The sequence below is a fragment of the Anomaloglossus baeobatrachus genome, chromosome 5 (assembly GCF_048569485.1).
Source record: "Anomaloglossus baeobatrachus isolate aAnoBae1 chromosome 5, aAnoBae1.hap1, whole genome shotgun sequence".
NCBI classification, from domain to species: domain Eukaryota; kingdom Metazoa; phylum Chordata; class Amphibia; order Anura; family Aromobatidae; genus Anomaloglossus; species Anomaloglossus baeobatrachus.
The window spans coordinates 316,606,364-316,631,534 of NC_134357.1; the positions used below are offsets into that span (position 1 = coordinate 316,606,364).

The following is a 25,171-nucleotide window of genomic DNA, read 5'->3' on the forward strand; positions in this document are numbered from 1 at the left end:
AAGTTGCAAACAAATTCAAGCTGTCCTGCAGGCTCAGGGTACATAAGTGTTTGCTCTAGCTATCAGTTTATATTTGAATGAAACGCTATGCAGGAGACCCAGGAGCACCCTACTGCTGACAGACATAAAAAAGCTAGACTGCAGTTTGCCAAAATATCTGAGTAAACCAAAATAATTCTGGGAAAGTATCTGGTGGACAGAGGAGACCACGATACAGCTCTTTGGTTAACATCATTCTACTGTTTACTGAAAACGGAATGAAGCTTACAGAAAAAGGAACACAGTACCTACAGTCAAATATGGAGGAAGTTCAAAGATGTTTTAAGGCAGTTTAGCTGCTTCTGGCACTGGGTGCCTTGACTGTGTGGAAGGCATCATGAAATCTGAAGATTACCAAAGGACTTTGGGTTGCAATGTAATACCCAGTGTCAGAAAGAGAGTCTGCATCCTAAGTCATGGGTCTTCCAGGAGAATAATTCAAGAAGCGCCCAGAAACTGATAGAAACAAAGCGCTGGAGAGTTTTGAAGTAACAGCAATGAGTCCAGATCTAAATCCCATTGAACACCTGTGGAGACATCTTAATAATGCTGTTTGGAGAAATCATACTTCAACAAATATGGGAGACCAGGTGCAGTTTGCAAAAGAAGAAGTCCAAAATTCCAGTTGAGAGGTGTAAAAACCTTGCACTGGCCAACTGGTCCAGGAAGCCATTATCTATCCCCCATTTCCGTGAGATGGCTGGATTGTCATTGTAAATAAGCACTTGTACCTTGCCACCCCCCCATCTCATTGTAGATTATAAGCTCTCACGAGCAGGGTTGCCTTTTTCCCTTTAAATATTGTATCTTCTATAACTGTTACTTGTTTGTATAGGATCCTCCTGAATTGTAAACCGCTGCGGAATATGTTGGCGCTATAGAAATAAAGATTATTATTATTATTGCTGATGGTTATAGGAAGTCATTGACTGCAGTTATATATTCCAAAGGATTTGCAACCAAATTTTAAGTTGAGGATGCCAACCATTTCCCATTTTTGGAGTTGTAAGAAATGATGTCCAATGTGCCTTTTTTCCCAGTCTATTTTTTTTGTGTTGTTCCACATAATACACATGAAGGAAATAAACATGTCTATGACAAACATGTGTAATTGCAATAATTTTCTGGGAGAAATATTCAATTTTCTGTAGCAATCTAAAGGGTGCCAACACTTGACTGTATATTTTTTTCTCACTTTTTAGCCATACAGGGCCTTCAAAGTGGTGACATTTTTAGAAGAAGGCTCAAAGCAGAAGAGACTATAATGAAATTGAAACAATAAATGAGGATTTTTGGTACTTACCGTAAAATCTCATTCTCCTAGCTATCATTGGGAGACACAGGGTTCATGGGTATATCCCGCCACTTGGAGGCTTACACTATGAATACCGCTTAGAAAAAAAGCTGGCTCTTCCCCAACAGCCTACAAGTGGCCGGACAACACCCAACTATTCAGTTACTACAAAAGCAGTAGGACGAGCAAAGCCAAGAAAAAAAAACGAGGGAGGGTGCTGTATCCACAATAAAGGCTACAAGAAAGATATTACGGTTATCAAACACTCCTCATATCTCAGACACTTATTTGGGGGGACACAAGAAGTAAGGCATGCCCTAAAGAGGTCTCTGGATTGGAAAAACTAATAACAGTATTACAGAAGGAACAATAAATCCCTTAGGTTACCACTCGAGCCACTACCTCTTGTAGTCCCCTTCTGCTAAGACATGCATCCATCAGTGGACAGGTAAGAGCTCCCCAAAGATGTGGACTGAAGATAAATAGCGGCCCTATGGAACAGCAGAACAGATTCTTGGTGGCGTATGACCCAGGAGGCTTCTACCACAAAGGTAAGTGAGCCATGCCCTATCAGGGGCACCCTAGCTTAGTCCAATCGTCTACTTTGGCAGATTGAAACCAGAGAACAATGGTAGCACCACAAGAGGTTCAACCCCTGCAAGAGCATTTTGGAATGACCAATAAGGCATCCGAACAGAGCCATGACACAGAGCTGCATAGCGTGGGGCATAGGGGCACTACCTGGACGATCAGGGGTCGGTCCTCCGCAGACACCTCACAGTACAGATTCTCCTTCCGGAAAAGGACACAGACAGAAAAGGGCCCCTGTGTAAGAACAATTTATGGTCCCTTTGTAGCCCAAAAGCTCATAAAAATGCACAATTCCACCTGCTTTGGAGGTAGAAAAAGCCCCCCTTACCTCTTGGGCCCGTGTGGCCGTACAGGTTGCACCAATGATATGTCCGCCCCTGAATCTATCCCCTGTTTTGTAGCCACTATTGAAAACCGAACACATCTTTCAGCCAACCTCCAATGCCCTGAAGTTTGATGTAACACTATACCTCTCTTTGCAATCATTTGTGGGCAGCCGAGGTTCAGATCAATGGCATCACAATAGTCCTGTGCTAGCAGCGCTGCCTGGACAAACACATTAGGGTCGTTCGCACAAAACTAAAAAGAAAAATAGACAAAAGCAAAAGTCAATAAACAATATGAAGACAAGGGGACTAGTCATGGCCACAGAGAGAACAGAGGACTCCCTTCAATGATAAGCATCAGCTGGGTTTGGAAATAGTGGGACACGGTTCCCATGCTCCAAGTGTGGAGTAATCAAACTATATTAGCCCATACGCATTAACTCAAAAGAAATTTCTCTGGAAACATAAATATGCAAATCACATAATTGGTGGAAGATGAATATGGAGGGAGTGTAACAATAATACTTTATGATACAACATTGAGAGAAGCAGATGAGAATGTAGTCAGCGCAATTCCAAGAAAGCAAACCAAATCTGAACGGACATGTGGACGCCCACCTGCACTGGAACTAAAGGAGAATCCTGACAGCGTGCACATTGCACACTGTTACAAATAAGCAATCCCCTTGGATTGCATTGTAAAATAAATATTTAGCAATAAATTGAAATATTCTGCAGAGGTTTAAACCCCGGCCTATACAAAGGCAGCTTCTACAGTATATAGTGTTCCTTAGAAGAAGAACTCTCCAAGTTGTACAGCTTTGTCAGTTGGAAATTATCGGGACAGGGTTGATGTGAAAAGCATTGCATGCATTCACAGATAGCAAGCAGAAACAGACCTATAACCAGAACACAATGGTAGGGGGCTGAACTGTTAGTACACCTAGCAAACAAAGCTGCCCTATCCCAGCAGCGGGCGGATGCCGTGCCCAGGCAGCCTCCATTGATGTCTGAGCATGCTTGTGTTCTCGATGGGGAGAAGGGAACAGGGTGCTGCTACACAGGGGCGGCTCATCTGCACTTACAGGATTGGGCATGTTGGAAGCAAATGTCTGACCCCTATTTGTTCCGACATCCATAACATAACAACCCCAAACACATTGGATGGTAAGGGCACACTCATCATAATGTCTATGGTCACCTATGTGCCCACGTTGTTTTTTTATGTTCTTCTTTCCTGCACATAAAATGCTTGTTTTGGCAGGAAAATCGCAGCAGAAAAAAGCACATTTTTTTTATTGCGTTTGCGCGTTTTTCATATGTATTTTTTCCTGCTTTTTGTGCTTTTTATTTAGTCATGGCGATCGCGGAGGTTCAAGCGCTGTACTCCAGCGATATCCACCGGGTCTCCGGCTGATGTTACCGCCGGGACCCCGCTCTCACTGCCCAGAGCGGTGCCTGTGCCGCTCCCGGTAGTTTAACCCCCTAAATGCTGCGAACAGCATTCAGGAGGCAGTGAGGGGAATCTCTTACCTCTCCCTGGCGATCTGGTCCATGTAGTCCGATCACAGGAACCCGATAGCTGCCACGGTATCCCTGGGTCGTCACCATGACGACCCCGAGTTACTGAGCTACGGAGAGCCACACCAGGCTGTATGCACGGTATGCGAGGTAAAGTGCTGCGATATAATACACTGTAGTGATAAAGCATTGCAGGGAATTATAGAAATACAAAAAAAAGCAGAAACAAGTGACATGCTGCTTTTTTCAGTAACAAAATCTGCAAGGAAAAAAGAAGCAGCGTGTGCACAGCAAGTTAGGATTCTCACAGACTGCTGGGATGCTTTTCCCTTGATTTTAATTAAAAAAAAAAAACACGTGTGCACATAGCCTTAATACGAGGGATCCTTTTATCATAAAAAAAAAACAAAAAACAAAAAAAAAAGTCAACTTTAAAACAACTGGGAATAATATGAGTGTGGAGTAGAGCAGCTGGTTGCATCACTTGTTGTGTAGTTATAGGATGGCCACTGACACTACAATCCCCATCAGACAATCAGTACATATTCTGGGTAATGCGTATAGTCTAGAAAAGTAATGGCAGCGTACATCCGTGGTCACCATGCCACGATCACAGATAACTGGCGGCCTAGAAACCACTGTGCATTGTGGGTACGGGGACGATCTCCTCCAGGACAGAGCGTAGCGTGGGGCACAAGGATATTTCAGGTACAGGGACGATCTCCTCCAGGACAGAGCGTAGCGTGGGGCACAGGGATATTTCAGGTACAGGGACGATCTCCTCCAGGACAGAGCGTAGCGTGGGGCACAGGGATATTTCAGGTACAGGGACGATCTCCTCCAGGACAGAGCGTAGCGTGGGGCACAGGGATATTTCAGGTACAGGGACGATCTCCTCCAGGACAGAGCGTAGCGTGGGGCACAGGGATATTTCAGGTACAGGGACGATCTCCTCCAGGACAGAGCGTAGCGTGGGGCACAGGGATATTTCAGGTACAGGGACGATCTCCTCCAGGACAGAGCGTAGCGTGGGGCACAGGGATATTTCAGGTACAGGGACGATCTCCTCCAGGACAGAGCGTAGCGTGGGGCACAGGGATATTTCAGGTACAGGGACGATCTCCTCCAGGACAGAGCGTAGCGTGGGGCACAGGGATATTTCAGGTACAGGGACGATCTCCTCCAGGACAGAGCGTAGCGTGGGGCACAGGGATGTTTCAGGTACAGGGACGATCTCCTCCAGGACAGAGCGTAGCGTGGGGCACAGGGATGTTTCAGGTACAGGGATGATCTCCTCCAGGACAGAGCACAGCATGGGGCACAGAGATATTTCAGGTACAGGGATGATCTCCTCCAGGACAGAGCGCAGCGTGGGACAAAGGGGCAATGTGGATATGGGGATGATCTCCTCCAGGGCAGGACACAGGGGCTTTGCGGGTATGAGGATGACCTCCTCCAGGGCAGGACACAGGGACATTGTGGGTACGGGGATGACCTAATCCAGGGCAGGACACAGGGGCTTTGCGGGTACGAGGATGACCTCCTCCAGGGCAGAGTGCGGCTCGGGAACATTGTGGGTACGGGGATGAACTCCTCCAAGGCAGAGCCCAGCATGGGGCACAGGGGCATTTGGAGTATGGGGGTGAACTATTTCAGGGCAGAGCGCAGTGTTGGGCACAGGGGCATTGTGGGTACGGGTATGATCTCCTCCAGGGCAGAACACAGCATGGGGCATTGCGGGTACAGGGTGAACTCCTTCAGGGCAGAGCATAGCGGGGGGCACAGGGACATTGAGGGTACAGGGATGAACTCCTCTGGGGCAGAGCGTAGGGTGGGGCATAGGGGCATTGCGAGTACAGGGATGAACGCCTCCGGGGCAGAGCATAGTGTGGTGCACAGGGGCATTGAGGGTACGGGGATGAACTATTCCAGGACAGAGCATAGCGTGGGGCACAGGAGCATTGAGGGTACAGGGATGAACTCCTCTAGGGCAGAGCATAGTGTGGTACACAGGGGCATTGAGGATACGGGGATGAACTTTTCCAGGGCAGAGCATAGTGTGGTACACAGGGGCATTGAGGGTACGGGGATGAACTTTTCCAGGGCAGAGCATAGTGTGGTACACAGGGGCATTGAGGGTACGGGGATGACCTCCTCCAGGGCAGAGCATAGCGTGGGGCACAGGGGCATTGAGGGTACAGGGATGACCTCCTCCAGGGCAGAGCATAGCGTGGGGCACAGGGGCATTGAGGGTACAGGGATGAACTATTCCAGGGCAGAGCATAGCGTGGGGCACAGGGGCATTGAGGGTACAGGGATGAACTATTCCAGGGCAGAGCATAGCGTGGGGCACAGGGGCATTGAGGGTACAGGGATGAACTATTCCAGGGCAGAGCATAGCGTGGGGCACAGGGGCATTGAGGGTACAGGGATGAACTATTCCAGGGCAGAGCATAGCGTGGGGCACAGGGGCATTGAGGGTACAGGGATGAACTATTCCAGGGCAGAGCATAGCGTGGGGCACAGGGGCATTGAGGGTACAGGGATGAACTATTCCAGGGCAGAGCATAGCGTGGGGCACAGGGGCATTGAGGGTACAGGGATGAACTATTCCAGGGCAGAGCATAGCGTGGGGCACAGGGGCATTGAGGGTACAGGGATGAACTATTCCAGGGCAGAGCATAGCGTGGGGCACAGGGGCATTGAGGGTACAGGGATGAACTATTCCAGGGCAGAGCATAGCGTGGGGCACAGGGGCATTGAGGGTACAGGGATGAACTATTCCAGGGCAGAGCATAGCGTGGGGCACAGGGGCATTGAGGGTACAGGGATGAACTATTCCAGGGCAGAGCATAGCGTGGGGCACAGGGGCATTGAGGGTACAGGGATGAACTATTCCAGGGCAGAGCATAGCGTGGGGCACAGGGGCATTGAGGGTACAGGGATGAACTATTCCAGGGCAGAGCATAGCGTGGGGCACAGGGGCATTGAGGGTACAGGGATGAACTATTCCAGGGCAGAGCATAGCGTGGGGCACAGGGGCATTGAGGGTACAGGGATGAACTATTCCAGGGCAGAGCATAGCGTGGGGCACAGGGGCATTGAGGGTACAGGGATGAACTATTCCAGGGCAGAGCATAGCGTGGGGCACAGGGGCATTGAGGGTACAGGGATGAACTATTCCAGGGCAGAGCATAGCGTGGGGCACAGGGGCATTGAGGGTACAGGGATGAACTATTCCAGGGCAGAGCATAGCGTGGGGCACAGGGGCATTTAGGGTACAGGGATGAACTATTCCAGGGCAGAGCATAGCGTGGGGCACAGGAGCATTGAGGGTACAGGGATTAACTCCTCTAGGGCAGAGCATAGTGTGGTACACAGGGGCATTGAGGGTACGGGGATGAACTATTCCAGAGCAGAGCATAGTGTGGTACACAGGGGCATTGAGGGTACGGGGATGAACTATTCCAGGGCAGAGCATAGCGTGGGGCACAAGGGCATTGCGGGTACAGGGATGAACTCCTCCAGGGCAGAGCATAGTGTGGTACACAGGGGCATTGAGGGTACGGGGATGAACTATTCCAAGGCAGAGCATAGCGTGGGGCACAGGGGCATTGAGGGTACAGGGATGAACTCCTCTAGGGCAGAGCATAGTGTGGTACACAGGGTCATTGTGGGTCTGGGCATGAACTCCTCCGGGGCAGACAATAGCGTGGGGCATAGGGTCATTGTGGGTCTGGAGATGAACTCCTCCGGGGCAGAGCGTAGCGTGGGGCATAGGGGCACTACCTGGACGATAAGGGGTCGGTCCTCCGCAGACACCTCACAGTACAGATTCTCCTTCCTGTAGTTGGCATCCCGTACAAACACCTGGGCATGGAGCATGGGGGTGTAGCACAGCTCAGCACCATGTCTCCGGCTCAGAAGCCTCCATGCCAGCTCACTCTGATCCACCATAGGAGCCAACACATGGCGAGCTCCCTTCAGGGTCTCTCTCCAGAAGTCCATGCCCTGCTGTTTAGCCATGCTGTGTGCTACCAGCCTCCGGTGCCACAGGCCGGCATGGACCACTCAGCTCACCCTCCCGAACCAGCCAGCGTCGCCGGCAGCATTCACATGCCAACCACCGGCACTCGGCTCCTCTCCGAGCAAAGACCCGGCCACTTCCGGCAGTAAGCATGGCACTTCCGCTCGGTCCGTCACTGACTTCTTTCCCCACAGCGCAGCACTAATGCTTCCTAATACTTCCGCTCTCTATAAAGCAGAGATTTCTTAGTTCCCTAATATCGTTATCGTTACTGCTGCATTTATCCTGGTCCCGGATATTGATATTGATGCAAACCTGACATAGAGTTATTATCTGCTAGAAATCATTAGTGCTAGCTGGACAAGGATGAGGAAATCTAGTCACATTTTGAGTAGCATCAAGCTCTCTTTAAGACTGGCACAGATTCTTCCATGGCTTAATGCCAACAACAGATGCCCTATGACACCAGCAGCCTCAGATGTCTGCATTATAGATATGCACAAAAAGGTGCCCAATTCTGCCCCCAGGTCCTGTCCTCTGTCGCAGCCAAGCCTCATGTGGCTGGTATCCTCAGCCTGGCATTTCCGGGGCCCATTTGTCACCTTCTTGGCCCTATATGTCATGATGACGTCGTGTGAGGCCTCTTGTAATGGGTACTGTGCCAGTCAGAGAGCGCCCAGTACACCGCCAGCCACAGATTCTCATAACTATGTGCTAATCAAATATGACCTGTACCACTTCCACCCATAAAAGCCTCCATTACTCTGCCAACCAGCGATTTCTTCCTATGCACCAATCGCAAATGCCAATAGCCATGCCACCAGCAAAATATCCAATACTGACAGCCACCAGAGCTCACAGTCCAGCTGCTGAAAATTAAAGGGTTATTCCCAGATCCAAGATCCTATCCCAATATGTAGCAGGTGTAGTAATAATAATAATAATAATAATAATAATATCAAATACCCGCAATTAGAAATGTCATATAGTTTTCCCAATACAGCCATGTTGTGACGCCCTGGCCAGCCAGGTGTCACAGATAGAGCCCCTGCACTACACCAGTCCCCTAACAAGGTGACAGCAGCCAACCACATTAAACCCTAGTCACCCCCTCAGTGCTTGATGGACACACCAGGGGGCAGAGCCAGGTGGTTGGCCACGCCCACCGAGGAGTTCGGACAGCCTGAGGCGGGAAAAAGAGACAGATTAGTTTTGGAGCTGAAGAAAAGTGGAAGCAGGCCTGTGTGTCAGGTCTGCAACTAACTGACAGGTGCCAGGGTAGGAGCCCGGGCACCTTTGGCCTCTGCCTGCAAGAGCCAGGAAGACGGCTCACTGGAACCGTGGTGGACCAGGACAGGGTAGTGGCCCGCCGGTACCGACCCGGGGAACCGACTCGGAAACCGGAGCACAAGGGGGGTACTCAGACCCTGAAACGAGGTCCAGAAGCTACTGGACTGAGTTAATTAACTGATTGCGGTCTGGACTTGAGGTCCCTCATAGAAGACAACAGCCCAACGAGGGGGATAAGCAGCCATCGCCAAGGCTCAGAGATCCCACGGGCCAGCGTCTGCGGGCAAACGGGCTCCTTTGGCCACATCAAGCCGGGGAGCGGACTCCTGAAAGTTGCAAGCCCAGGTAGTCCAACATCACAAAACAGGTGCAGGAGAAAGGCAGAGACCACCAACCGGGTGGGGCACCAGACTGCAGCCGGCTGCGGGCACCGACCACCATCATCTTGGTTTACCAGAGACTCGAGTGTTTCATTCTAATAGTGAGTACACCAGTGCCCTCCGGCCGCCCATCTCCCTGCACCAACAGCCCACCGGGGCCACCATCCCTGCCCACGGAGGGGTTAACAACTTGCTGCTGCATACCATGTGCCCCGTAACTGCAGCGGTGGTGTCCACCTTCACCACATCCCGTGGGTGGCGTCACAAACTTAACACGGCTCCGGCCGTACAACCACATCCCCAAACCACAAAAAAAACCCTTTTGGTCGGAGTGACCGCAGGACCCCCGGATCCGGAGACCCTCGAGCCACCCACAGAAGGTCCGGATCCAAGCGGCTCGGCTAACGCCGAGCACGGGGCGGCACAATGTCTCTTACCTCATGTGCAGGGTATGCAGTTTAGTTATCCATGGTTTTGACAATGAGTAACTAACTGTGACTATATGAGTAAAGGCCCTGTTACACATGTCGATTTATCGTGCGATCGCACCCGCCCCCATCGTTTGTGCATTACGGGCAATCTGTTGCCCGTGTCGTACAAAGTTGGTAACCCCCGTCACATGTACTTACCTTCCAAACGACCTCGCTGTGGGCGGCGAACATTCTCTTCCTGAAGGGGTCACAGTGACATCACTCAGTGGCCGCCCAATAGAAGCGGAGGGGCGGAGATGTGCGGGATGTAACATCCCGCCCACCTCCTTCCTTCCGCATTGCCGGTGGACGCAGATAAGCTGTAGTTCGTTGGTCCCAAGGTGTCACACATAGCGATGTGTGCTGCATCGGGAACGATAAACAATCTGCGTCCTCCACAATCAACGATTTTTTGAAAATGAACGACGTGTCAACGATGGACGATAAGGTGAGTATTTTCCATCGTTAACGCCAGGGCTGTGGAGTCGGTAAGCCAAACCTTCGACTCCGACTCCGACTCCGACTCCTCAAATTCTCTTGCACCGACTCCGACTCCGGCTCCGACTCCGACTCCGGCTCCGACTCCGACTCCTACATATATTGCTTATAGTTAGGTGAAAAATTTATTGTAGTACATGAATATGTGTATGTGAACATCAGACATGTAATAATTTTTATGATACAATAATCAAGATATTTGGATAGAACATAAAATATATTTATTGGAATACAACTTTAGAACACAAAAAACTGTAATAAATTGTAAATATGTAATACACTATGTAATATACAGTAGATTACATATATATCTTGTGTGTGTATATACACTGTGTGTATATATATATATATATATATATATATATATATTACATATTTACAATTTATTAGTTTTTTGTGTTCTAAAGTTGTATTCCAATAAATATTTTATGTTCTATCCAAATATCTTGATTATTGTATCATAAAAACAATTAAATGTCTGATGTTCACATTGTACTACAATAAATTTTTCACTTAAATATAAGCATTATACTAAATGTTATTATTTAGTAAAATATTCAGCACATTCTGCATTGCACTCCTGTCCCCAATTTATTATATATTTTAGGAGTCGGAGTCGGTGCATTTTATACCGACTCCGACTCCGACTCCACCAAAATGAGCTCCGACTCCGACTCCGACTCCACGACTCCGACTCCGACTCCACAGCCCTGGTTAACGCTCGTTCGTTGGTGTCACACGCAACGACGTCGCTAACGATGCCGGATGTGCGTCACGGAATCCGTGACCCTGGCGATATATTGTTAGATACGTCGCTGCGTGTAACGGGGCCTTTAGACATGGTTATATCAGGAGAAACAAAAAGGATTTTTTTTCAGCTCAACCGAATGAATGTCCTTGGTTCCTCAGCTCGGGACGATGCAAGGAGGTGGGCTCCGTGTTCGACCCGCAACACACATCCGTTTTTTTTGTACGTGTGCGGTACGTATTTGCACGTACCGGAGACACGTACACACGGAGACCCATGTTATTCAATGGTAGATGGCACACACACGTAAAATCACACGGAACGTGTGTCCGTGTGGTAAATACATGTGTGCGCTTTTCTACACGGACGACATGTCCGTTTTTGGCCGGCAGCACGCAGGCATGGACCCGCTTTAGTCTATGGGTCCGTGCCTGCACGGACCGCACACGGAGTATGTCCGTGTTCAGCACGTATCGTCCGTGTCCGTTTTTCATCACAAAATCTGAAACACTTGTTACCAATCTATCAGGTCAATTGTAGGCCATTAATTCGGGCGCCAAACATACATTTCCTGTCTCATTTGCACGCCAGACAGCAGCTGGGCACCTGTCCTCTCACTGCAGGGGAACTTTGAGCACAGAGAACAACACAGGTGCTGAGCATGGCGCCCAGAATCGATACAGAGAGGCTGATTGGAGAAGTGGAGAGGCATCCAGAGCTGTGCGACACACGTGTTGATGGCTACCATGACAGGTTAATGGTGGAACGAGCATGGATGGCTGTGGCAGAGATTGTCTACCCTAGGAATGGATGGTCTCAATGTACCCCTGGAAGGAAAAATAGATATGGTGAGTACAGATATTTGCATTGCTTCTGTCTTTACCAACATGTGCTCCTTCTGTAGGCAGATTATATCCATATTTGTATAGTTTGTTTGGCATGTATTAATGGGCCTGACTCATTTTGAGATACACTTGAGACTCACAAACAGGAGAGTGTAGTTTTTTGGCCTTTTGAACTATTCATTGCAGTTTTCTAGTAATGTCAGCATGTGTATATGTGGTCTGCAAAGCATTTTATGCATGTACAAAAGGCATTTCAGGGTGGTCAAGCAACAATTAAACATGTTTGAAATATATTTTTGTGTTCAATTGTGTGCTATTTCTATTGTAAATGTGCTGTGAATTGTCTATACATTTTGAGTTGTATTTTTATGTTTGGTTTATTATGCATGTTCCTTGGTGTCACCATGTCTGGAATGGTAACAGTAATGTGTAGTGTATAATGGAAAATCTTTGAGAAACATATGGCACTTCATGGGTTTATAGACATTTTGTTTCTCATGGCTTACTGAAGGTTTTTTTTTTTATATTCGTAAGTAAAAAAAGAGATAAATGATTATACAGTGGTTTAATCTTTTTACTGGAGATCTTGTTTACTTTGTCATGCTTATTGTGTTATTATGTCACTATATGAGTGTCATGGGTTGTTGTTTTCATACACATGGATTTGTGTTCCAATTTATTTAAATTGCTGCAATACAAGAATAATGTTTTATTTTTTTATTGTTCAATTGTTTTAATTTGTGACCTTATTATACAATTGTTTGTTTTTAAACAGTGGATCTTGTTAAACGGCGAAGGTGCTCAGCACGTGACCAATTCAGAAGAGAATATAACCCAGTGGCAACCACAGCTGCCGCAGCCAAAAAGAAAAAATATGTCCATTATGAAAGACTCAGCTTCCTCATGCCCATTATGGAAGTACCAAAGTAAGTTTAAACCATTACATCACATGGCGTTTTTTTTTTTAAATGCACACATTAATTGTTTTGTTTTTTTTCTTTCTTCAAAGTACAGAGGATAATCTAGAAGATAGTGAGGAAGCCCAGTCAGCAGTATTAACAGCGACCTCTGCTTCTGAGATGGAGCCTACCTCATCAACCACCAACAATCCCCAACACCAGCCAGCCAGATGCAGAAGAAATGTCCTCTGATTTGGGTTTGGGAACAAGTCAATCCAATAATGTAATTCCAGGCCAGTTTACAGGGCAACAAAGTGGCCCTTCACCAGTTCTTGCAGAGAGTAGTCCACAGCAACATGCAGACACACAGCCAAGAATATCAACTAATACCATGCGCACAGTAGCCCAATCTATCCGTGGTCGCAGACATAGGCGTTATGAAGATTTACGTTCCCTGCCAGATATCATTGATACCAGAATAATACACATGATGAATTCACTGATACCAGAGAGTGATGGAGAGAGATTTTGCAGCTCCCTTTCTCCCTCTCTTGCATTGGTTGCACCTGATAGGCAGGACAGATTGAGTGCGTCCTTAATAACACTAATATCTGCTACCCAACGTGAGCCAGAACCCATGTATTGTTTTGAAGTGATAGAGCAATGGAGAGCTAATCCACGTGGTCCACACACAAACACAACCCAACAAACTGTGGAAACCCAAACTGATGAACATTACTCTAATTTTCAACTTAATCCTGTAGTGCAACAAACACATATACAGTGTCCATCTTCTTCTATGGGAAGTGATGTACAAATTAGGCCAACAATTGTCCCACACCAAACAGGTACATTAATGACAAAAAGGCCATCTCAACAGCCATCATTTGTCCCACAAGTACCCCAACAGACACCAATTCAAACCTCTTTTAACTATCCTAGTATTGTTAGTAATGTTCATAGACTACCTCAAATGTTTCAACAACCAACATCCTACCAGGTTCCTAATAATCAATAACAACAGTACTTTCAACATCAGACTAACCCAACTAACTTCACATACACACATACTCAGCCTCTTCCAACACATCAATATGTACCACCTACACTTGGTCTTCCATCTGCTCAAACAACTGCATCATTATTTGTTCCAAGTACAACAACTGTTACTAGTGGAAACACTGACCAGTCACTCACTACAGCATCTAGTGTTGTGCAGCAAACATATTCTGTAGATGTCAATGCAATGGAGACTACACAGGAAAGCATCAGTAGCCTAGAGGATTTAGTTGAATCATAATGTGATATTGTATGTATTATTTTACATTTTGGTATGTTTTCTAGGGTATTGCTGGTCGGAAACATTTCAAAATGTAACACATTACTTACTCTATATGCATGGGGTCATATTTGTGTTTTCCTTTCCAAAGATTCAATAGAAATTACTCTATCACTTCAAAAACATTACCTGCCTGTTAGAATGTTGCCTTGCTCTGGACATGTTGTTTGAACCATCCATTAGAAAAAACTGGGTTTAGGGAAAAAATGCATGCACATAAACTACTACACTAACATTCAGACACCTTTATTATTAAAAATCCAGCCACTATGCAGTATCTGCATATGGTCTGGTCCCATACTTGTATTCCAATAGTGTCAAACAAATTATGTTTGCGTGAAATTATTGCATAATAAAGTATGGTGTTTTGTATGGGCTAATGTCCCTGACAAAATTCTGTAAAAAAAATAATAGAATACAGGGTGTTTTGCAAAAGATAACAGGCATACCTAGGTTCAATAAAAAATCTGGACTAATTTTTTCAAATCCAATTTACCATATTTTTATTAGTCATGTACACGCAGTAGTACTGTTACTTGCAAAACAAAAATTCCTGATTTTATAGCAATAAAGTTAAATCACAATAGCTTATTGGGACCACAAGCACAACCAACCAACAAAAAAACCCACAAATTATACCTATGTATGGTCATTTTCTCTTTTGTATTACATATGTGTTTGTGATTATGTAACCAAGTGATAAAAAACTATAACAATGTCAAATTTATACATGACTATGGCGATTTAAACTAAAATTATCTTTAAACTGATTCCTCACTTGTAGACCAGAAGTGGACACATTGGTTCTAACACTACCATTCTCTACAAATGGTGCATTTAAAGCTGGCAACTCCTCAATGTCTTCGTCATTGCTTTCATGTAATCTACAGTAATTATGTAACACTACTGTAGCTTTAATGACAGCCTTGACGGTGGTTGGTTGGAGTTGGATGGTGGTTTGATAAATGTGCCATCTTAAGGCCAAAATGCCAAAGGCACATTCAACATAGCAACGTGCTCTGGCCAATTTGCTATTAAATAGGGCTTTTGATCTGTCCAGCCCCCTTCTGGGATATGGACGCATTAAATGCCTAGACAATGCAAACCCCTGATCTGCAACCATGACAAAAGGAACAATAGGGCCATTATTACCAGGCAATGGTCTTGGTGCAGGCAAACTTAAACTATCAGCCATTAATCGTCTTGCTAAACGTGAGCTTCTGAAAATGCGTGCATCTGAGGCACTGCCATAGGCCCAATATCAGCAAATAAAAAGCAGTAGTTTGTATCTACCATGGCCAAAATAACTACAGAAAAAAACTTATGATAATTAAAATATATTGATGCAGAGTTAGGTGCTTTCTGCACTCTAATGTGTAATGTGCTTTCCGTCAATGGCGCCAATACAATTAGGGAAAGCTGTTTTCTCCAAAAATTCTTCAGAAATGTGCATCCATTCCTGTGTTGAAGGCAGCTGCATGACATGATGCCTAAGGGTCTCCCATAGCACAGTGCGGGTATGCAGGATAATCTTGCCAATTGTAGACCTTCCCAATAAGAATTCGAAATGTAGACTGCTGATGGATTGCCCAGTTGCAAGGTAACTGAAATAGAAAAAAAACATGACATTACTATTCATAAAAGTTGTTTTTCAAAACAAATATTTGTGTCATCCAATGACTGGCGAGATACTGTGTATGACTATTATTTTATTGCTTTTGTTGGAAAAACATATGCGTTGATATTTACTTTCCATATTGGAAAAATAATTACTTTTCTGTTTAATAAACAAGATTGTTTGATTTATGAGTCTTGTTTCTTTAATTTTGGTAGAGATAGAATGGTAGATGTGAGCACACAGATCATATTTTAAGATTACAATGAGGTTATGTGATCTATATAAATTTTCAGCAAAACAAATACCTAAATTTAAAATTACATAATTTCTACAAAATTATGCCTTTGAGATTTAAAATGTATTTCAAAATAACAGATAAAGCATGAGTATAAATGACAACACCTACCGTAAAGTCACCAACAGTCGTTCCTCAGGGCAGATGCTGAGGCGCATACAGGTGTCCTGATGCTTCAAACGATGGTACACAAGGCCAAGGATGTTGTCAAATGAATTCATGGTGAGATGGCAGTAGGCTTGGAATTTTGGTGGAAATTTCCGCATTTCGCCATAGAGAATATTAAAATGCCCATGTGTTTTCCTGAGCTTCACAAGGGGGTGAATCCACATCCTTCTCTCCAGTGGTGGCTCTTCTTCAATCATATGTCGCCTAACCCCAAATCTCCTAGATATCAACCAGAGCAAATACACGGTTGCTTCATTGGAGAGAGACATTTTGGAGCGTGTCTAATGTAAGAATGAGCTCAGAAGCCATGTTTTTAAAGGTTTTTTTAAGCAAACTAACCAAATTGGGTAGTTAATTGACCAATTTGACACACCAGGAGCACATTATGATGGGCTAACAAGGTTATTTGTGTGAAAATACGGATCTGAAAAAACGGACGGCACACGTACGTATTTTATGTCAATACGGACATTCCACACGCACACACGGCTCGCATACACCATCACACGGATGCCATACGTACCGGAGAAATGCCCCTAAAAAACGGAACACGGACCAGAAAAACGGACCGTGAGACAAGTACGTTTTTTTTGCGGAAGTGTGTTTTAGGCCTTCAGGAGTGAGTAGCAACAGGGTGGAAGGAATACGATCCAGCAGCACGTCCACATAAATGATTAAAATTCCACTTTTATTTCAGAAAAAAAATAAAAACCACATAGGTCAGATGAAGATTAATAATCATTATTATTCATTTTGTGGCGATCGCCCTATAAGTATAAGTCTATTTGCTGAGGGCATTATATAAAAAATAAAAAATAGAAAATAAAAGATAAAGAATATCAATAAAAATTAAAATAAAATATAAAAAAACAAGAATAAAAAACTAAAATAACAAACAGGTTCATGGAATACGTTAATGATAAATAAACATAAGCTAAAATGAACAAATAGACCCAATTTAATTATTAGAAGGGTTAAAATGCCTGTTTTGGAACTATGGACTTGATTTTCCTATTCTGTGATTTTTTCTTCAACAGCTTGATTGATCCAACCTGTGCACGTCCAAATTGGAAATGTCAGGTTTGTTTTTTGTTTTTTTTTCTTTTCTGTTTGAAGGAGTAACTGGGTGCATTTGTATATATTGTGTCCCATTTGACTGTTATGTGTCTAAGACTAAGGGCCGCTAAGGCCTGAAACGCGTAAGATGTTTTTTAATTACCCCATGGATGTTCATCTGACCTATGCGGTTTTTAGTTTTTTTCTGAAATAAAAGTGGAATTTTAATCATTTATCCGGACGTGCTGCTGAATCGTAATCCTTCCACCCTGTTATATCAGGAGAAGTATGTTACATTTCTTAGTGAAGGTATGTGCTAATATTATTATTATTATTATTATTATTATTATTACACCTAGTACATATTGGGATATGATCTTGGAGATGGGAGTAACCCTTTAAGTTACAGTCGGCCTCAAATTTGCTCATTGTGGCCTCCCTGTCAATCGGTTGCTTAAAAAGTACATATCACCAATCTGTGGCTTCCCTTATTTCTAATAAAAAAGTGGACAGCCCAACATTGGTGATTTTTCTAAACCTACCATGGTAAGTTATTGTTGTAGTTGGGCAAAACATTACTTAATGCCATCAAAAGTTCAAAAGTGAGGCCTGAACTTAGGAGTTGTGGGATCCTGAGATGCAGAACATGATCCCACAACCCTCCATGGCCCTCCTCACTGTAACAGCAAGATTTTGTATATTATCATGAGATCTCACTACTTGCACTAATCAAGCCCTGCATTAAGCCCTAAACTCTAAGGACATTAGTGTTTGGTAACCACTTAGTACAGTATATGGCAGTGATGGGTTAGAGCAGGGGTCGGGAACCTATGGCTCGCGAGCCAGATATGGCTCTTTTGATGGCCGTATCTGGCTCGCAGACAGGGCTCCTACCTGTCTATGGGAAGGATCAGGGCCGGCGCCAGCACCCGGCTACTCAGGGGGGCCCGGTGGCCGCGCTGTCACCGCCCCCCGCCGAGGATCGAGCTTTCAATTGCATCGGCATCGCAGGTGCCGATACAATTGAGAGCAATGATGAGAGAGTGAGCGGCGCGCTCTCTTATCATTCTCCCCGCTGTGACTGTCGGCGTTCTTCTGACAGCTCTGCAGTGAGCGCGGTGACGTCATCACTGCGCGGCTGCTGAGAGGTCAGCGAGCGACAGCAATGGACGATGCGCCGAGGAGACCGGATCAGCGGGGGAACGAGAAGTGAGCCGCCCCTCTACTGACACTAGGCTCCCCTTGACTCACAGGCCGGCCACTACACAGCGGCACTAGTACACATAGGGGCCCGGCAGCCGCTCTGCGTCTATGTGTAGTGCTGCTGTGTAGTGGCCGAACTGTGAGTCAGGGGAGCCCAGTGTCAGTAGAGGGGCCCCTGACCTGGAGAGGCCACCAGCCATGTCTGAGCTGCAGGAGTGCTCCTGACCTGCACAGCAGACGGAATCTCCATCCTGCAGGACCTACGATGATGTCACGCCCATGTGACTGCGTGGGAGGAGACACAGGATGCCGGGCAGAAAGCAAGATACTGAATCCTGAAGGAGACATGGACACATGACTGGTAATAAGAAAAGAGGGGACATGAGGGTGAGGGGGGCTGCAGGGTGAGGGGCATATGAGGGCTGCAGACTGTGACAGAAGCATGTGAAGGGGTGCAGAGTGTTTGAGAGGGGTAAGTTGGGGTACAGGCAGGGTGAGATATGTGAGCAGGGTGTGTGAGATATGGGGGTGTATTGTGTGTGATATGGGGGGTGCAGGCTGTATGGGAAGCAGGGTATGTGACATATGGGGGTGTAGTGTGTGAGATTTGGGGGGTGCAGGCTGTATGGGAAGCAGTGTGTGTGTGTGTGTGGGATATGGGTGGTGCAGACCGTATGGGGAGCAGTGTGTGTGTGTGTGAGATATGGGGGGTGCAGGCTGTATGGGAAGCAGGGTGTGAGAGATATGGGGGTGTAGGCTGTATGGGAAGCAGGGTGTGTGAGATATGGGGGTGTAGTGTGTGTGATATGGGGGTGCAGGCTGTATGGGGAGCAGGGTATGCGACATATGGGGGTGTAGTGTGTGGGATATGGGGGGTGCAGGCTGTATGGGGAGCAGTGTGTGTGTGTGATATGGGGGGGTGCAGGCTGTATGGGGAGCAGTGTGTGTGTGTGATATGGGGGGGTGCAGGCTGTATGGGAAGCAGGGTATGTGACATATGGGGGTGTAGTGTGTGAGATCTGGGGGGTGCAGGCTGTATGGGAAGCTGTGTGTGTGGGATATGGGGGGTGCAGGCTGTATGGGGAGCAGTGTGTGTGTGTGATATCGGGGGTGCAGGCTGTATGGGAAGCAGGGTGTCTGGGCCACTGACAGATACAATTGCTCCAGCGGTCACTTAGTACACAAAGGAGTGTTCCTCTCTGCTGCACTAAGCCACCGCTGGACCTAAACAATAATTCGCTGTAAAATAATAAAATAGATAATTGACATAACTGACAATGCGTTGTGTGACATGTCCAATATTCCAGCTTCTTTCTTCTGCGAATGCCTCAAAGCTGGCATTCTCTCAACATCAGGTGGGAAGAATGCCAGCTTCCAGTCATGTGCAGGAAAAAGAAGAAGCCAGACTGCTGGACTGATGTCATGCATCGCAAGTTCACAATGTAAGTTATTTATTTGATTTTTTTACTGCTAATTACCATTGTTTCAGTCCAGTTGTGGCTTTATACAGCAGGGAGGAGCATTCCTTGCTGTACTAAGTGAACATTGGAGCGATTGATCTGTCAATGGCCCTTTAAACATATTGTACGGCTCTCGCGGAATTATATTTCAAAATATGTGGCGTTTACGGCTCTCTTAGCCAAAAAGGTTCCTGACCCCTGGGTTAGAGGAAAGAGCAAGAGGGGCTGCAGATAGCCACTTCCCTAGTGGCCGGGCCAGTTATTGCAGATCAGCCACATTCACATGAATGGCACTGAGCTGCTGGGAGTTGCAATCTTGGAGATGAGAGGGAGATCACATGGCCAAAGTTTTACTAAAAGTCGTACACCAGAGCAAGAGGGTAAAGGAGAAGGATAGAAGTATTGGTAAGACGAGGTCATGGATGAGATGAGCTGTAGATATCATGGTTGGACTAAAAGGGAGTCTAAATGGGCTATAGAGTGTTCTAGGGGACTTAGCCCTATAACAACCATACTAGCACGGTATCTGTTGCTGGTACAGTGCTTGAGAAAATTATTTCATTCATATAATATTGAGGAGGCTTAGGTGCACCCTTGGCGTGACCAAGTGTATGGTGCAATATTTTGCCCCCTCATTTGCACATTGGGGCTCTTTTCCCGCTTCAGATTGACAGTGCCTGCTTGCCAGAGTGAGCACTGGCTAATTGCTGCTAGCGTGTATGTGGCCGCATTCTCTTCCCTGTATCCTTCCTTCTGATGCCACTTGCTACACTAATACACCCAGAACAAGCTGTGAGTACTGTCAAACAAAAGCAGGTGAAAGGCCGCAATATGCAAATGAGAAAGCATAAAGTTGCCCCAAACTCTTGGCCACACCAAGGTGCACTGAAGCCTCTTCATTTGCATATGGATTCAAAGTTATTTTCTCAGGCACTGTACTAGTAAGGCTATGTTGACATTTCCGTTGTTTATGATCAGTCACAATCCGCCGCTCTGATAAACAACGCAATCCGTTTGGTGGATTCCGTTGTTTCCCATAGACTTGTATGAGCGGTGGATTGTGACTGATGCTCTTGCGTTGCATCCGCCGCCCGACTGCTCAGTCATGGAACGACTGACCGCCGGGCGGCAGGGACGCAGCATGTAACATTTTTTGAGCAGCGGAATCCTTATGTTTTCACTGCGCATGCTCGAATCTTGTGTTTAATCATTCAAATGAATGTCTCTCTCTCGGTGGCCGAACGATCAGCTGATCGCCCGGGAGCCGGCTTCTGTGAGCGATCAGCTGATCTCCCGGCCGCCGGCTTTTGAGAGCAATGAGCTGATCTTTCACAATAGCCGGCCGATCAGCTGATCGTTCACAGAAGCCGACCGCTGGGCGATCAGCTGATCGCTCTCAAAAGCCGGGGCCCGGCTATTGTGAACGATCAGCTGATCGTTCTATCTCTCTCGATTTACAACGGAATACGCTTTATCATGACAAAGAATTCCAATTCTTGTCATCCGTTGTACAACGCATCAGTCACAAGCGTCAAGCAACGCATGTGACTGATGCAAAACAACGGAAATGTGAACCTAGTCTAACAGATGCAGTGCTAATTTGGTTGCTATAGGGGCCAAGTCCCCTACAACACTGTATAATCCCCTACAATACTGTATAATCCCCTACAATACAACTTTTCTAACCTGTAGCTTATCATTCTATTCTCAGGGTCATATTTTTTGTTCTTGCTGCCATAGGCATTGATACCAACTACACCTCTATTTATTAAATCCAATACTTTGTAAATTCCCCAAATCACTGATCAGGATCCTACTATGAAGTAAATTGTACCCTGATACCACGAATAAAACATTACACAATATGCCCAAATATACAGTTACCAGAATTAGTTATAACATTGTCACAAGTAATACAGTAAGAACAACTGACAGTACTCACCACAAGGCACTACAGGTGGGACAATGTCTACAAAATACACAACCTGGCATAATTAAGAATTCAAAACAGCTAAGTAACAATTCATTATATAGTATCTAGTAATATTATACCCCGCTTGATTGTCACCTATATGTACAATACCTGAATGTGTGTACAGCAAGCTATAAATGCATTGAATAGCAAATATACACAAATGTCCTGTGGCATAAACTGGTACTAAACGCTTTCGAAGAGCATATGTGGATGGGTCATCTTGTTCTCACACTCAGTTTCCTCTTCTATAATTATAAAAACCATCAAGTCATTGCCTATTGTAGGGACTCCACCACCAAGAGCTTATGACACCAAGCTTGTTGCCTCTTCTTGTTTAGCTGTCTTCTGTGAAGGCATGCATTCTATCCAGCATATACTATCATGGACCAGTTCATGTTATCTGATACATCACCACCTGACGCAATAATACTAATAACCAACTGTAAGGGGCATTTTGCACACTACGACATCGCAAGCCGATGCTGCGATGCCGAGTGCGATAGTCCCCGCCCCTGTCGCAGCTGCAATATGTGGTGATAGCTGCTTCACATGCACTCACCTTGCCCTGCGACGTCGCTCTGGCTGGCGACCCGCCTCCTTATTAAGGGGGCGGGCCGTGTGGCGTCATAGCGACGTCACACGGCAGGCGGCCAATAGAAGCGGAGGGGCGGAGATGAGCGGGACTTAAACATCCCGCCCACCTTCTTCCTTCCGCATAGCCGACAGGAGCCGCGGTGAAGGAGGTAGGAGATGTTCCTCGCTCCTGTGACTTCACACACAGCGATGTGTGCTGCCGCAGGAACGAGGAACAACATGAGACCGTCGCAGCAAGGTAATTATGGCTTTCGCCGATGCTACACCGATGATACGATTACGACAATTTTGCGCTCATTAATTGTATCATCTAAGCTTTCCACACTACGATGTCGAGAGCGATGCAGGAAGTGCGTCACTTTCGACATGACCCCTCCGACATCGCACCTGCGATGTCGTAGTGTGCAAAGTACCCCTAAGGGTGGTGTCACACACAGCGACGACGACAACGACGTTGCTGCTACGTCACCATTTTCTGTGACGTTGCAGCGACGTCCCGTCGCTGTCGCTGTGTGTGACATCCAGCAACGACCTGGCCCCTGATGTGAGATCGCCGGTCGTTGCTGAATGTCCAGCTTCATTTTATGGTCGTTGCTCTCCCACTGTGACGCACACATCGCTGTGTGTGACAGTGAGAGAGCGACGAAATGAAGCGAGCAGGGAACAGGAGCCGGGGTCTGGCAGCTGCGGTAAGCTGTAACCAGGGTAAACATCGGGTAACCAAGGGAAGACCTTTCCCTGGTTACCCGATATTTACCTTCGTTACCAGCGTCCGCCGCTCTCGCTGCCAGTGCTCTCTGCCCATGTATGTAGCTGCAGTACACATCGGGTAATTAACCCAATGTGTACTGTAGCTAGGAGTGCAGGGAGCAAGCGCTAAGCAGTGTGCGCAGCTCCCTGCTCTCTGCACATGTAGCACAGCGACGCGTGTCGTTATGATCGCTGCTGCGTCTGCTGTGTTTGACAGCTATGCAGCGATCATAACAGCGACTTACAAGGTCGCTGTTGCGTCACAGAAAATGGTGACGTAACAGCGACGTCGTTGTCGCTTTCGCTATGTGTGAACCCAGCTTTAGGCAGTGCTGCTACAAAAGGTGACTGTGAGGAAGCTGCGACAGGCACTGCGAGTGTGTGCCAAATTTTTAAGCTTATTGGCTTATGTAAAGCTCTGTAACCATCAATCTGGTAGCCTCTCTGTAAGGCCAGAGTCACACTTGCGATTGACTCACCTGTAATACGCGCGAGTCCCACATCCCATCACCCGGCACGACCGCACATTCTCCTGACAGGAGCCGGTCAGCTGCATGTATTTCTATGCAGCTGAGACACTCCTGTAAGAGCAACAGGCTGTGCCGGGTGATGCGATGCATATTACGTGTGGGTCACTCACAAGTGTAACTCCAGCCTGATGCTATATAGCGGCCTCTTATGTTGAATAGTTCCTCATTCAGGGATGGTGAAACGACACACAGAAGTTGCTTCAACAATTTTACTTATGCCGGAGTCTCACTTGAGAATTACTCACAACTAATATGTGCGAGTCTCGCATCGCATCACCCGCCACGGCCTACTGCTCTCAGCTGCATAGAAACACATGCAGCCGACCCGCTCCTGTCAGGAGAGTGTGCAGCCGTGCTGGGCGATGCGAGACTTGCACATATTACACGTGAGTCACTCGCAAGTGTGACTCCAGCCTAAGGCTATGTTCACACACTGCGTTTTTTACCTGCGTTTTGGGTCCGTTTTTGCTGCAGAAATTTCTTGAGAAATTCTTGTAACCTTTCTGCAGACATTCCCCAGCAAAACCTATGGCAAAAAAAATTAGCTGTGCACACACTGCGTTTTTTTCTTAAGAAAATTCTTTCAGTAGATTTTCTTAAGAAAAAGAATGAGCATGTCACTTCTTTTCTACAGCTAACTGCGTTTTTTGCCATAGATAATTGGCACAATAACGCAGGGAGCAACCAGCGGTAAAAACGCACCAAAAACGGACCGAAAACGCACCAAAAACGCACTGAAAACGCGGCAAAAACGCAGGTGCGTTTTTTAACACAGGTGCACTCTTAAGAAATTTCTTAAGAAATTTATTAAGAAAAATCATTTTTCTAGTGTGAACATAGCCTAATACTCTTAAATGGACATTCCACAACTTAATCACCCATTATATACCAAATCTAACATCAGAAGTGTTTCCCTTGCCGCTTTTCCCAGTGTATGAACATATGGAGGCCATCAGTCTCTGTGAGAAGGGTGTGAAGAGTGCAACCCTCTAGATTTCATCCAGCCATCAATCATTACTTTTTTATATTATATCAACTAGTGATTTCACAAATATAATTTACAGTACAGATGAAAGAAAGAGTACATCTAATTCTCTCTTATGTTTGGTACCTCATTTTATTTAAAACTCTAATTTGTCATTCTTCGCTATAAGGTCTATAGCAGTCATGGTGAACCTTTTACAGGCCGAGTGCCCAAACTGTAGCCCTAACCCAATTTTTTTTCTGAAGTGCCAACCAATCATATTATGTAAAT

The 25,171-nt window shown here is 46.3% G+C and overlaps 1 protein-coding gene across 1 annotated transcript in view; it reads right to left on the minus strand.

The window, feature by feature from the left end:
* The window catches only part of DUS1L (dihydrouridine synthase 1 like), a 45,127-nt gene extending 37,179 nt beyond the window's left edge, over positions 1-7,948 (minus strand). Inside the window, exons 1-2 of the mRNA XM_075349736.1 lie at positions 7,561-7,948; positions 2,395-2,503 (exon numbers count right to left, since the gene is read on the minus strand). Coding sequence (XP_075205851.1) covers positions 2,395-2,503; positions 7,561-7,797 — 346 coding nt within the window. The 5' untranslated portion in view covers positions 7,798-7,948. The remainder of the gene's footprint in view (positions 1-2,394; positions 2,504-7,560) is intronic.
* Between the last annotated feature and the right edge of the window lie 17,223 nt (positions 7,949-25,171).